Genomic DNA, 14,461 nt, shown 5'->3' with positions numbered 1-14,461 from the left:
GGACGTTTATATAGGTACAAAAAGTTTTATATTGTTCAAAAAATAAGTTACCCCAACAAAGTTTGACATAATGTTGTAGATGATGACAAATGATTTTAATAATATAGTATTTGCATTGTATATGATGACGAATGACGATGACGATCATGATTGCTGACGTATTTAAAGTTCGTTACATTTGTTATTGGGAAAAAAGCTTTAAAATAATTCGTTTATTATTGGAACTATGTATTTTTAAGCTTTTTTCCCCATTTGTTATTGGAACTATTTCCGAATTATTGAAAATAACTCTTACGGTATCAATGTTTAGTAATCCTCTGAAGATTAATCAAATTATGCCATTGTTCTCGCAGCTTCATCATGATGTACATATAGAAGTTATCATTTTCATAACCTTCTTCTGTATTAGTATAAGATAACATTTTTCCGGAAGTCAACGAACTAATAATAATTCAGCCTAGTACTAAATTATAAAATGGAATCAAATCCATTAAAATATAAATAAAAATCCCCGACAAAACAAAAATTTAAAAACTATTCGATAGCAACAGTACTACTGTTCTTGCATGGAAATGTTCCAATAATGCAAATTTCCCAATAATTAGAATAAAGTTTTTGAAAATGACATGCATGAATAACATGAAAGAACCGTTAATAATAATAACCCACATATGAGACAGCCCATCTCTAATGCCACAACTTCATACAGAATCCAGATGGAACAACCGCAGACGCACCACCACTACCACCACCAACCGCAGAACGCTTGATGGAAACGCGATCGTCGAAAGTATCAATGAGCTGCTCAGCTAAAGCCATGGGATCATCAATGAACGTATCGATGTATATCTTCACAACTCTAATCTCTTGTGACGTCGCTCTTAAACTATACCAAGTCAAAAACTTCTGTCTGAAAGTCTTATCAATGTGTCCTGAACACTCGAGCTGTCTTATGATCTTCACACAATGCTCTAGTCCGCTCTCTGATCCTCCGTTAGCTGAATGATCTCCGTTGTTACAGTTGTCTTTCCTAGCTTGACGGTTCTTGATTTCGTCTGACCTGAAGGGAGTGATTGGCAAACTCGCATCCGAATTGTTTCGGTTACTAACAAGATTAGTCGTAGTAGTCAGGACTGGAGTTTCAGATCTTGATCCGTTCTTGTCAAGAACAGTTTCTAGTTCTTCTTCCTCCTCCAACAGCACAATCTCTTCAACGTTATTCTCAATCTGTACAATGTCTGATTCGGTTGTCCTCTTCTCTCTTTTCGCAGCACTTTCATCGACTGAAGGAGAGTTGTTGAGGTCGTTCTTTAATGGCCTCTTCGGGACAATGTAATCATTGTTGGACTCAGCTTCAACAGAAGAAGGATTAGAAGACAACGTGCTGCAATTTGTGAGAGGGCTCTCGCTTCTCTCAACTGCCGAAGAGCAATTTGCTCCTTCTTCAGCGCTACGTGTCAAAACATTGATTTCATCAACTCCCATTTCTCTGGTTCCACTGTAGGACACTACTCTGAAGCAATACTCAGAAGCTGGAGCTAACCCAGAGACAACAAATCTTGTGTTTGGAGTAAATAGTGTGCAAGTAGATTTCTCCGAGTAGTCTTTTTCTGGTACTTTACGGTGCCAAATACTGTAGTGAACGATGTTTGGAGGTGAGGGAACATCGTTAGAGGCGAGAACCACTGTGAGTGAAGTTGCGTTTACATCCTCAAACCTGATCTTGGTTGATCCTGTGGTTGCTGTATCTGCAGATATCTCATTGCTCAATACATGAGAACAATCTACGAAACAAAATCAGAGAATCAACATTCTTGAACATACTCAACATATTACTTAATCATTGAAAGGGTATAAAAGTTCTGACCTTGCTGCATCTTTGAGCTGCGAGGTGAAGGCAATGCAACAACTTCAGGAGTTGTAGTTTTCAGAGTTTCAAGAGATTCAAGAGCAGTAGAGCAAAGTTTCTGCACATCGGGTCCCGATTGAAGTCTGTTAACAATTCCTCTACCCATTTTCATAGAGAGACCAGTGAGAGGACCCACATCAGCTTCAAGACACTTGACAGCTTCATCCACAACCTCACACAGATTTAGGTATTTAGTTGATCCCTTCAAAAGTTTCTGGACTAAGAAAAGACGGTAACAAAGTACATCTACCCTTCTGGTTTCTTTAGCAATCGTCAATTGCTTCTTCCAACATTCAAGCAGACTGTTAGTTTTACCGCAAGAGACACAATAGAAGCAGCACCCCTCACTTCGCTTGTCTTTTGCAAGACCGGATTTTTCAGTCTTGAAAGCACATTCAAGATGGCATGAGAATCCACAAGACTCACCCTCAAATGGAGGATCTGAGCTACATGTTAACCAGAGACTAGGATCTTTGTTATCATCATACTTATGACAGATGCAACAGGAACACCTTCTGCAAAACGAGTCTTCCTGTCTCAATACAGCACGGCAAGCCAAATTTTTGCAGTAGATAGTACTCTCACCTGACCAAATTCTATTATCAGGTTAGAATGCACCAAACTGTTGATACCTTTGAGCTGGAAAAAGAAGATTTTGTTACCTTTAGTGTTAACCGATCTGCAGCTCCCTGAGGCATTGTTGGTTGCTGGAAGTGGAATCACATACCGAGAAGGATTATCGACCTTCCTTTGTCTCTTTGTGTTTTTCTGAATAGGCAAAGAATCAGAATCTCTCTTCTTCCCTTCATTGTCTCCAGAGTTTTTCTCGGAAACAATTTTCAAAAGGGTCTCAATGATCTTGACTTTGGTCAAGCCAGTATATTTCCTTTCTTTTCCCATTTCTGCGCATAAGATTTGTAGAATCTCTTGGCGGCTCCATGCCTGCAAGACTTCAGAAGCTAGATGTGTTTGCTTCGACAGTTCATAAACAAGCTGTCTCTTCTCATCAACACTCATTTCATTGCACGTCGATGAGTCACCTGCAGCTCCTGTATATAGAAAGAAAAGAAAAAAAATGTAAATTTACAATATTGGCTTGAAGTGAATGCAATGAAGAACAATGTCCTTAACCAGAAACAATCAAAGACAAAAAAACATGAATTTGCTGTCTGATCTTACACAAAGGATGATACTTGAAGCAATCTTATTTTCCAAAACAGAGAAGAAAGACTCCAAATTCAATATAAGTGCAACTACAAACCTAATTTGGAACTTTGAAAACAAACAGCTCATATGAAAAAAAAAAAAACAAACAAAGAAAGTTCAACAACCACCACAGGACAACAACGTTGATAAGGTTAGATCCACTACGAGAGCGACTTTGAGAGACACATCAAAAAGAGTCAGAGAGAACCCAAACAAAAGATGACAAAGCAAAGATAATGTTCTTTAGTATGCAATTGAGAAGGAAGAAAGAAAAAAAAAGACCACAAGAGAATGATTCTATTAGGTATTAGAACCTACATTACATTTCATCAAATCATGGAATCTTATTCTATACAGAAGCAAACTCATATTTTTTTTTTTAGTCTTTTGACGCACGATTTTAAATTCATCAAACCAATGATAGTGGGAAACTAAAGTAAACAAACAAACAGACACAGAGAAGAATATGGAGTTAGAACCAATCAACCATAAAAAGAAGAGGGTAGGGAAGACCCACCCATTAAGAATCAATCACCAATAAGAAAAATAAAAAGAAACCCAGTAATCTAAGATCAGTAGCAGAATTAGTATAAAAAAAAGGCATAGAACAGTCATTCTCAAGACCCTCCAAAGAGGAAGATAAAGTCTCCACCTTTCAAAAAAACATAATTGAATAATAAAAATAAACAAATCGAAATCTGCATCCAAAGCTTTTAAACACACAAAGACGTAAAAAAAATTTGTATCATTGAGAGAAAAAAAAGAGAGAGAGAGACACGGATATCGATAAATCTTAAGGCAACCAATGAATGAAGGAGAAACCCAGAAAAAAGTAGTACCATCGTGAGAAGAATCCATGAGGGGGGGGAGAAGTGTAGAGAAACTAATCAAACCCACATTATCATCAAAGGAGAACCACTACTCAGAAATCTTCAGACCCCTGCCATGTTGAAGAAGAAACAACAAAAAAAATTAGGTGAACAATGAGGAAAAAAAAAGAGAGACTTTATGGAGTGAAATAAAACAGAGGAGAGAGAGAGAGAGAGAGAGAGAGAGAGAGAGAGAAGAGATCGGGAAACAAAAAAAAAAAAAAAGGAAAAAAGAGAGAGTAGTTACCCAATAAGGAAAGCTTAAGAAAAATTTTAAAAAAAAAATATCGTCGAGCAAAAGAATCGAACGGTTTGATATCGTTTTCTCTCTCCCTCTTCGTTCGGAATAGTTACCGGAGAACGGAGACACTGGAGAAGAGAGAGAGACGCTGCTGTGGATGTGGAGCAAAGAAGAGAGAGAGAGAAGAGGATGGGACTATGAGGAGAGAGAGAGAGAGAGAGAGAGAGAGAGAGGCCTATGATAAGAGGAGATGCAGTTTTATGGTGGGCCTCAAAAAGGGTTAAAAATATATATGTTTTGTTTATTTTCTTTACTTTTTTTTTTAATATATATTTTTATGGTCACGTTACTTCTGTGAATTTTGGGTTTAGCGTAACGTTCGTAATTTTTTTTTTTTTTCATACACATGAATTAGTAACTCTGTTTTTGTTTTAAAACATGGTGATTGGTTGATTATAAGTAGTTTAAGAATCAGATAACATTTAAAAAAAAAAAATGTGAGAGGGATGAATGATGATGATGATGATTCAGTCCAATGTCTAGCTGTCTAGATTCTAGACATATATTTTCGAGTGTTCTTCGTAATAACAACATATTATATGGTGTTTTTGAAGCTCAGGAAATTAAACATGCAATTTTTCGAACTTTACGATTTAGAATCGTTCTTTTTTTTTTCTTTGGATTTTGCATGTTAGGTTTTTGCTTGTGTTTCCTTATTGTTTGTGTTGTGTTGTAGTTTTTGTTATTATGTTTATAGTTTTTAGTTTTTTCCGCTATCTATAATTCTATAAAAAAATTTGCAAAAAAAAAGTATATATATACTTTACATTATAAAAAAACATATTATATATATACAGTACTTACATAATTTAGCATGTTTTCATATATATATATATATATATAGGAAAATCTTTAAATATGAAACTCAAGCGAAACTTAATAGAAAAAAATGCAGAGAGATGACTACAAATTGTGATCAAATATTATAAAAGATATGTGAGAGTTGGTTAACCAAAAAGCAAATTGAGAAGATTACTTCTCAAATAATAATGTAGGGATATATATATATATATATATATATATATTTAAATGTAGGGGTATTTCTCCTAACAAGACAAAGATAATTTATAGTTCTTACGAGTCAATCATAACAAAATAATACATTAGTTCCTTTATTATGTGACACTTATCTTTATCTTTGTTTGTTTTATTTTTGAATAAGCATGTCGCACACAATAACACATGGTAGATACGCATTGGCAAATCGCATCGAACTGTATACGTGTGTGTTACGGGAACATTGGCTATCATCACATACGAGAAAAACTTTGGATTTGAACGGGGAGATAAGGACATGTGCTAAACACTTCGGTGTCTTTTATTTATCAGTACCGCAATATTGATTTTCTTTCAAAATTATTTGGATCACAAGTAGTCTCGAGATGGGATAGATAGATAACACAATTGTGGATTCTTTTGGGTCTGTATTTAGCTTTTTGTCTATTGTAAATCAATTTACAAGAGCGCATTGAACATTATAGTAAGAAACAACTAAACTAACCGTTAATGATTTTACACGAAAATTATTGTTAAGTCCACATCTACTCTGTTTTTCTAGGTTTCTTGTCTAGCGAAGGCACGCGCTGACTTCTATTTCTCTTCAGATTCAGAATATATGAATGTTAGTTTCGAAGCTGATGAAACACACAAATCGATAAATATGTATTTTTCTACTTCTTTGATTCAAATAATCGAAAATATAAGGTTTTTGCATGTGATATTGGTCGGATTAATTTGATTACCCCTATAACCAATCAAATCCATAACTTTTTTAATGCCAGAATATGTTTCTTAAGACAAAAATTTTGTACGTAGTCTATGGTCACATCATCACATGGATGATCAATATACTGTACATGAATAACTACTAATGGAATAGTATATGGTAGGATTGGATTAGCAATGACGATAGATGAAATTATATATATAATAAGATTAGCAACAGCCAACAGCTAGCATATGACATTGTAAATAATTTCCTTTGTCAGAGCAAGAAACGTGAAGATAAGTAAAGTATATGGTCATGCTTCTTTCGTATCACTTTAATTTATTGTTATTGAATCTCCACCTAACCTATTTAGCAAGCATCTATGTCATAGTAAAAGCTAGCTAGTATTATTACTACAGGGAACATACATGTTTTTCTTTTCTTTCTAATGGAAGTCCCAGGGCTAAAACATGCGTTCTTCTTTTGCCGGAGTCAACCTTTTACAGATCAACCTGTTTTCAGAAAATCGCCACCCATCCCAAGCAGCACTTGAACCAGGGACTGGCTTCAACGCAACGTTATTACCAACGAACTCGATAATACACAACCTAAGCTACAGTTGGTTACCAACATATACATACGTTTTTTTTAATAATCAAACGTATTGACTTTTTGGTTGGCATGTTTAACCGGTGTAGCCAAACTCAAAGCACCCAAGAATTTTAGAACAATGCATGGTTAAATCCAAAACATTCTGTATACGAAATCTACGATACGAAATAGGTATTTAACTTCGATTAAAATTAACATTTGTGAATATACGTATCATCATGACATCATCTGTAATATGGTTGGATGAATAGTTTATGCGGAAGTCGTGCATGGTACATTGTTACGAGCTGGATATGACAAAGAATCCTATATATACAAGAAAACTGTTAAGACTTAGAATGGTGGAAGAAATTAAATACTGTGGACTGGCAAGTGGCGACATACCCATAAAGAATATTAAAAACTAAAACAAATATTAATGTTATCGTCTCATGTGGTCCCTGAAGGGTTTTGTTCAGTTGTGTGAATTGTGATTGCTTTACCAACAAAAAGAAATAATCATACATCATTGCATGGGGTAAGTACGAAAAGCGAGAAAGAAATCTCATTTACTTTAATTTCATAATATTTTGTCTTTGTAGAATCTGTAATATTAGTTTCATCATAAATAAAATTTTGGTCGTGAAACAGAATGCTAAGTTTTTAGACTCGTTAAACATGTCAATTTTTATTTTATATTTGTATTTTGCAGTTAGTTGAAATTTAACCATCAACCGAAAAAATAATCATGATCTATTTAAGAAATCCCGGACAGTCGTCGAAACAGGACCAAGCCATTGCAATTTGTCACAACATCCCTATTTAATACCATATATGTATCTTCTTGCAATGTTTCTGAAAAGATGAGGGCCACATTACTATCACATATATGAATTTTACGTAGTTTGATCTAAACTAATACAAATACAATCATATAGAAGAAAAAGGTAGTGAATATAGTCTAGTGGTGGTTTCGTCATATCAAAGTCGGGAGGTGTGAAATTGTTTTCTAGTGGATACGCACACTACTTGACTTAATTATTATATATGTTTCATGTCATAGATTTCATAAGTGGCCTGAGTTTTGGCATAACACGCTACACAATTTAATTTCACGTCGGTAGAAACTTAAAAGCGGAAAGTTTGTTTGTTCAAAAAATTAAGAGTGTATAAAATATGATTACAACAAATTATTCAGCATATATAATAATTGAATCTTCATCAACAAAAAGGTGCTTATACTTGTAATTGGGTACATATATGGTCCATCCGATCAACATAATTATGTCCTTTGTAGCACTTTTATGGCATTTTTTTTTTTAATCACACCAGCCGAAAAATGTCTTACTATTAACAAAATACTATAATTTAAGAAAAAAAGTCAAGAGTTCTATAGCAAACTATTGTGAATTCTTTAGTCATCTTTAGCTTATTGCTTTTCGACAACAAATCCACTTGTTATGACACACACACACACACACACACACACAATGTTGCAAAAAAAAAAAAAAAGATAGTGGCCCAAAGGAGATTCTGATTTTCTATGTGTGGAAAGAGTAAAGGTCATTCTTTCCTAATCCATTGCATTTCAAACTTTTTATTATATTAAACAAACAAAAACAAGCTAAGCTTATTTATGCCTTATTGATTGTAAAGAGTGTTTCTAGGCAGACGAAGTCATAGCACGAAGGCAAGACTTGGAAACCAACCCATTTTCAGATACATCAAAATCGATTTGGAACCCATGAACATGGAATATGACCATATAAGAGATCTAGAGAAAAGTTAATTTCGTTTCTTTTATCTCTTACTATACTATTGGCGTGTAAAACTGAATTTGGGTTTTATGATCTCTGATAGGGTCACACGAGTAAAGTATAGTTTTTCAAAAGTTGAACTCGTGAAAATGTTGCTGCTAAAAGACATGCTTTGTGTGTGTTTTATATGCATGTAGTTCAAGTTACAACATCTCATTGCAGTCTAATTTGTAGTTTATACTCCACAGGACTTAACATTGAAACCTACAAATCAAGGCCTACTTATTTGGAAAATAAAGGCCCAATTGGCCCAATGAATTATTTTCACGCAACGCAACCGGTATAGTGCATGTTAATCGAAAGAAAGAAGAAATATATTTCAATTTTCTGAATCGAATATGTTTGCTGATAGATTAAAACAAAATCAAAGATACTTTTGTTAAATACTGTAATTTATATATATTGTTACCTATGCAATTTTTTTTTTTGCCAACCACATACAAATTTTCATTTATACAAAAACAAATGCTTTAGTTTTGTTTTTACTAATGCTACTTAAACCAATCGACATACATGTAAAGGTACTATATAATATCTGGTGTCAAATCTGATAGTTAACAAGGAAAAAAAAACTGATAGTAGCAAAATTATGAAGTAAGTATTGAACATTTTATAGTTTCTCTTCATTAAAAGAGAAGTTATTAATATTTGAGACTTTTTTTTCTTTATAGTGTCCAAGTATTTGCCTCACCTCAAGTTCAATACACAAATATTAAAAAATTATATGGATGTATAGAAAATACCAGAAGATATATTGACAATAACATTTTAAGCAAGTATAGATAAAATATATTTCAATGATTACACTTATAAAATTATAGTTAGAGAGAACCAAAGGCCGGTCATTATCAAACAATTGCAGATTACTGATGTTTTATTGTTAATAAGATTTTGATTTGATTTTATTGCGTATACATACAGACTTAATTTTGTTGATCAAATAAGAACAACAAAGCAACATTGATTAATATACAAAGTTTGATGGGGAAATGGAGGAACCAAGTGGTTAAGTTTTGTCCACGTGATTCATGGTTTCCTATCTACCAATGAAAAACCTTATAAATAACTTACTCATCAATCTCGCTTACGTGGGCTTTCTATTGCCACTCTCGCCTTTGGCATTTTGAGCCCAACATAACTCCAGCTAAGTCTATTTTAAGTATTTATTATAAAATCATTTTATATACCCACCAACCACTTTTTTGTATATATATATAAAGCAAATATAAAAGGATTGATAACCAAAAAAAGGATAAGACTTGTACTACTTCTTTGTTTTCTGTCGATGAGAATGGTATAATGTAATTCGAGTTTTGTATTTCTAGAATAAGAAATTAAGGAATACATATAGGTGTAGTCTAATAACTTCACAGTTCACACTTTTGATTTCTTTTGGGAATGTGTTTTCGTAAAAAGAGAAATTGGTTTAAGGCATTGTTAGCATGTTGTTTTGGATGAGACGTTACTACAAAATCATATAAGTCTTTAATAGAATGGCATATATAAGAAAACAGACAGTGTGAAAATTTTGATATACGTTTTTAGATTAATTAAAAGTTTGATTACTCAAAATATTTCCGTTGTAGAGGTATTAACTGAAACGAATATTGATCTCTAAATGGGTATATCCTATATTCCTATATAATTTCGTAATGTACACGATATACAAATAAATGCCATAACAATAACATATAGACGATCAATGTAAATGTGATAACAACGTAGTATAGTTCTATCTACCATATCTATAAATGGGTATTGTACATGTAACATTGTAGATTATGTTTGAAATAGTGTTAAGGAAAAAGACACGTGTGTTGTGGTAATTCATTTGTCGTGCCTTCTTTACATACCTGTGGTGGAATCTTCACTTTGGAGATCTAATAATTAAATTGTTTTGGCATGAAGTTGACACATGTAGGTCGATCGAAGGAAACGCCAATTATAACCAAATTGAGCTCATATCGCAAAGATCCAACGAACCCAAATGGTGGTAGATTAATGGCAAATTATTTTCTGGATCTGAGTAAATAATAAATTTATGTATGTTTTGAGTATTTTTTTCATAGACAACTACGTAATTCACATAACGGCTTTTTATATAACTAGGTTTTGAATTTGCATGACTTTATTTGATATATTTTGATAAAAATTATATATGATTGATTACGGTAATAAAATATTATCTCATAAAAAAAATTAAAATTAAAACTAAAGAAAAAAATTAAATTTCAGATACACAATTTTCTAAAATATAAAAATTAGTTGTATTATAAAATCAAATCTGATAAAAAAAATCATAAACTTAACTTGACGTCCAGGCGAGGCAAATCAAACTGATGACCTCACATATCCTAAACCATTTTCTTTGACCACCAGAAAAACAAAACAATTTTATAATCATGAATTTAACTCGTTTTCATATTTAATTGATCGCTACCACCTATGTGTTTGTGTTTTTTTATTCAATGTTTTCTTATTCTTCATATTCTTTCTTGTCATTTTCATTGTCAAATTTTGTGTTTTGTCATCGTAACTTTTACCGTTTGGTTCTTCGTTATACTCTTTTTCTTCTTCTTCCTCGTCAACTTCTTCACATTCTTCCACTAAAAAACCTTTTTTAGACTACCACACAACTTGTTAACCCATCAAAGTCCAAGAACAAAATCATTTATTTTCTCATAAAATTTGTAAAATTCATGATTATCAGCATAATCAACACATGCATCCAATTATTGACAATTTTATCCATATACTTATTTGGTTTTAGATCCACGCGTTTAGAAACTTCTCAAACCAAAATCTTTACTTGGTTTATAATATTTAAAAAACATAATAAAATATACTAATAATTATATATTTAATATGAATCATATGATATATAGAAATATGAGTACACTAATTTCTAACCATAACCGATGGTTAATAAACCTTAACCGTGACAACTGTAACCTTGGTCATGCCTATGTATAGCTAATAAAACATGTGTATTTGTCGTCCATCTTTCTTCTTTAAACCTCAAAATTTGACTCAAACATCAAATTAAGGTCTTGCGATATCAATCCTTCTTCCTTAGACCCAAAAATAAAAAATTAATGAAAGAATATCAACTCATCTCTAAAATCATACACAAAAATATGTTTTACAGCTCATAAGAAATAAAAGCACAAATGTAGATAAATAAGAATTTATGTTTTGCAGCAATATTTATAATATTTTAAACTTTTAAAAGGTTTCGAAATATAAAATTTGAACCTTTTAAAATTTTTCAATATTTATAATATTTAAAATTTTAAAATATTATAATATTTTTTTGAAACTGTTTAAAGTTTTAATTTGATCAAATAAAAAACCAGATCAAACCAAATAAAACTTTTAAACTTGGACGCCTGATAAATCAAGCTTTCATGTCATTTCGTTGTTGGAAGCATATTAATCTTATTTATACTGATTCTGAACTATTGTCTAAAAAATTTATAGCCGATGTGGGATATTGTGCTTAGTTCTTTGATTTCTATAAATTTAAAATTTTCATTTTTCTAAAAAATTCTGTAAATTTAAAAAATGTTAATGAATGACATGTCAAATCATGATAGGTTGTTTAAAATAATTCTTAATATAGAAAATTCTGGAAATTGTATAAAATATTAATAAGTGATATGTCAAATTTTTATTGGTTGTTTAAAATCCTTTGTGAGCGGCTTTAAGAACTTATAGCTCATACTTTTTACTAGTATAGATACTCCAAACGTTAGATTTCAATATAAGCCCATTCGATTATAAGAAAAATACGGTTACAAATTATTATGACCTTTTCGAAAGTTAAATAGCTCGACCAGAATTGAACAACTTTGACATGCGAGTGATTGACCATCTTCAGCATGTGCATGTCTGCGTTACGAACCTTCTTCGTAATAGACATCAGTTTTTAAACTTCAATGAATTGTTTTGTCTTTAATTTTTGAATACTGAATAGTCTATGGAGCTGTAGTATATATATTGTTTTATAGTATCTGGCGCACTTAATTAGTTTACTTTATATACATTTATATACATAGTACATGTTAGGCCATTATTAATGGGAGAACACCAAGGGTGTTCTTAGCCCAAAAAAATTATAAAAATAATGAATAGTGGCTTAGAACACTTTTTTTAGTTCTTGATGTAGAACTGATCTAAGCCCAGTTCTTATTTGACGTGGCTTCATGTGATTGGACGAGATTTTTTGGAAAAAAAGAAAATATTTCATTTCTATAAGTAAGCAATTTAAATGTTAATTTATAAGTTTTTATAATTGTAATATGTTTAAGAATATTATATTAATTTATAAGTATATAATTGCTTTTATATAAGTATGCAATTTAAATGTTAATTTATAAGTTTTTATAATTGTAATATGTTTAAGAATATTATATTAATTTATAAGTATACAATTGCTTTTATATAAGTAAGCAATTTAAATGTTATTTTATAAGTTTTTATAATTTGTAAAATGTTTATGAATATTATTTCACTATATCTTTATTCTAAGAATACCATAAATAGTTCTCCCATTTTTTTTACCTATGATCTTAACAACTGATCTAATATTATTTTCACTATATATTTAATTTAAGAACACCAAAAATAGTTCCCCTTTAATGATGCCCTTAAAAGTGTTTACTAAAAACAATAAAATACAAAAAAAAATAAGAGTCAAAGTTCCTTCCATATTTGACCAACCAAGCTTGACCGGCCGTGGCGAGAGTCGATGGGTTCAAGAGTTCAACTCCATGTCATAAATTTTGCCCAAATCTAATATTTTGGGCTACATGAATCCCATAGCTACGGACATTTCTGAAACGAGAAACAAAACCAAATTTAAACTTGACATATATATTTATATTAGAAAACTAGAGACTGAAATCATATATAGCTAGTACCAATCCTATTACTTTAAAAATATGTTATTGATTTCGAAAAACCAATAAGTATACACTCAATTATTGATGTTTATCACAAAACGATTAAAGAGACATAGCCAAATTGTTGAATGATGAAATAATTTCAATCCAACAAAGTAATCATAGAATATATCTGTAATCTATCTAATCATCGACTTCTTTTGACAGTAATTAAATCTTATAATTATTACTTTTTTTTTCTGTTTATATGGTTTTGATGATATCACTACTACTCTCTGTTTTAGAAATTGCTAGTCGGGCAGTCGGGATGGGCCTAGCGCCTATCGAAAAAATCGGAGATTAAATGGGGACTAGTTTTTGGGTTATTTTATTATATTAATAGTAAATTAAAAATATATAGTACTAAATATAGGTATAATTATGTCTATGTGAAAAGAAAAATATCAAATAAAATATAAAGCTATAGTATTGTCTTTAAAATTACGGTAAAAACATAAAAACGTAATATTAAGAAAAAAATAATGATTTTAATTAAAAATTTGTATATTAGTTATTGTAAAACATCATAAACTCTTAATTTAAATGTCTAAATAACAGAAATATATATATTTGATTTATATTTGGCTCTAAAAATAATCGGTATATATAAAATTATGCAGGAATTAATCGGATTTGACGGTATAATCGGATAATAGATGCTAGGTGAGGATTAGTCATTAATCGAGGCGGAGAGAGAGGATCTAGCGATTTTACGGGACGTAATCAGTGATAGGCGGGGATTTTTAAAAAGGGCTACTACTTAGAGTATAAACGTCTATTCATAAATTTTTTAGATTCAATACATTATGTAATGAATTTTAATCAACAACCGTTACGTTTCTTAAAACTTACATAGATTAATTTAATAATATTGATACAAACCCTTATGTTTTTTCTACAATAAAGAGACAGAAAAGTGTCGAAACGCATGGACTATATTTAGATACTAAAACAAGAAGGATTTAATCCTATAATAGTTATTAAAAAAACAAAAAAAAACCAAACGTGTTAAAGTTCGGTTTGACCGGTCTGGTTTGGTGAGCGCTGGTAATTAATTTCACCATCCCAAATCAAATCACAGAATTAATTAATTAAAGTAAAAAAAAAAAAAATTAAA

The 14,461-nt window shown here is 31.3% G+C and overlaps 1 protein-coding gene across 2 annotated transcripts; it reads right to left on the bottom strand.

Moving 5' to 3' along the window:
- Positions 1-468: 468 nt before the first annotated feature.
- On the bottom strand, positions 469-4,497 carry LOC104721838 (VIN3-like protein 2). 2 transcript variants are annotated; one of them, XM_010439902.3, is made up of 5 exons: positions 4,232-4,497; positions 3,955-4,055; positions 2,572-2,958; positions 1,868-2,494; positions 469-1,784 (listed from the first exon to the last, which is right to left on the bottom strand). In XM_010439902.3, exons 2-5 carry the CDS (start codon positions 3,971-3,973, stop codon positions 688-690), a joined length of 2,130 nt encoding a protein of 709 aa, XP_010438204.2. In that variant the 5' UTR covers positions 3,974-4,055; positions 4,232-4,497; the 3' UTR covers positions 469-687. The 2 variants fall into 2 exon arrangements, with proteins under 2 accessions (XP_010438204.2, XP_010438206.2); XM_010439904.3 differs by having other exon boundaries at positions 469-1,748; positions 4,232-4,487.
- Positions 4,498-14,461: the final 9,964 nt, after the last annotated feature.

Source organism: Camelina sativa, chromosome 11 (assembly GCF_030686135.1).
Source record: "Camelina sativa cultivar CO46 ecotype springtype chromosome 11, ASM3068613v1".
NCBI classification, from domain to species: domain Eukaryota; kingdom Viridiplantae; phylum Streptophyta; class Magnoliopsida; order Brassicales; family Brassicaceae; genus Camelina; species Camelina sativa.
This window is presented reverse-complemented; position numbering and strand designations above follow the sequence as displayed.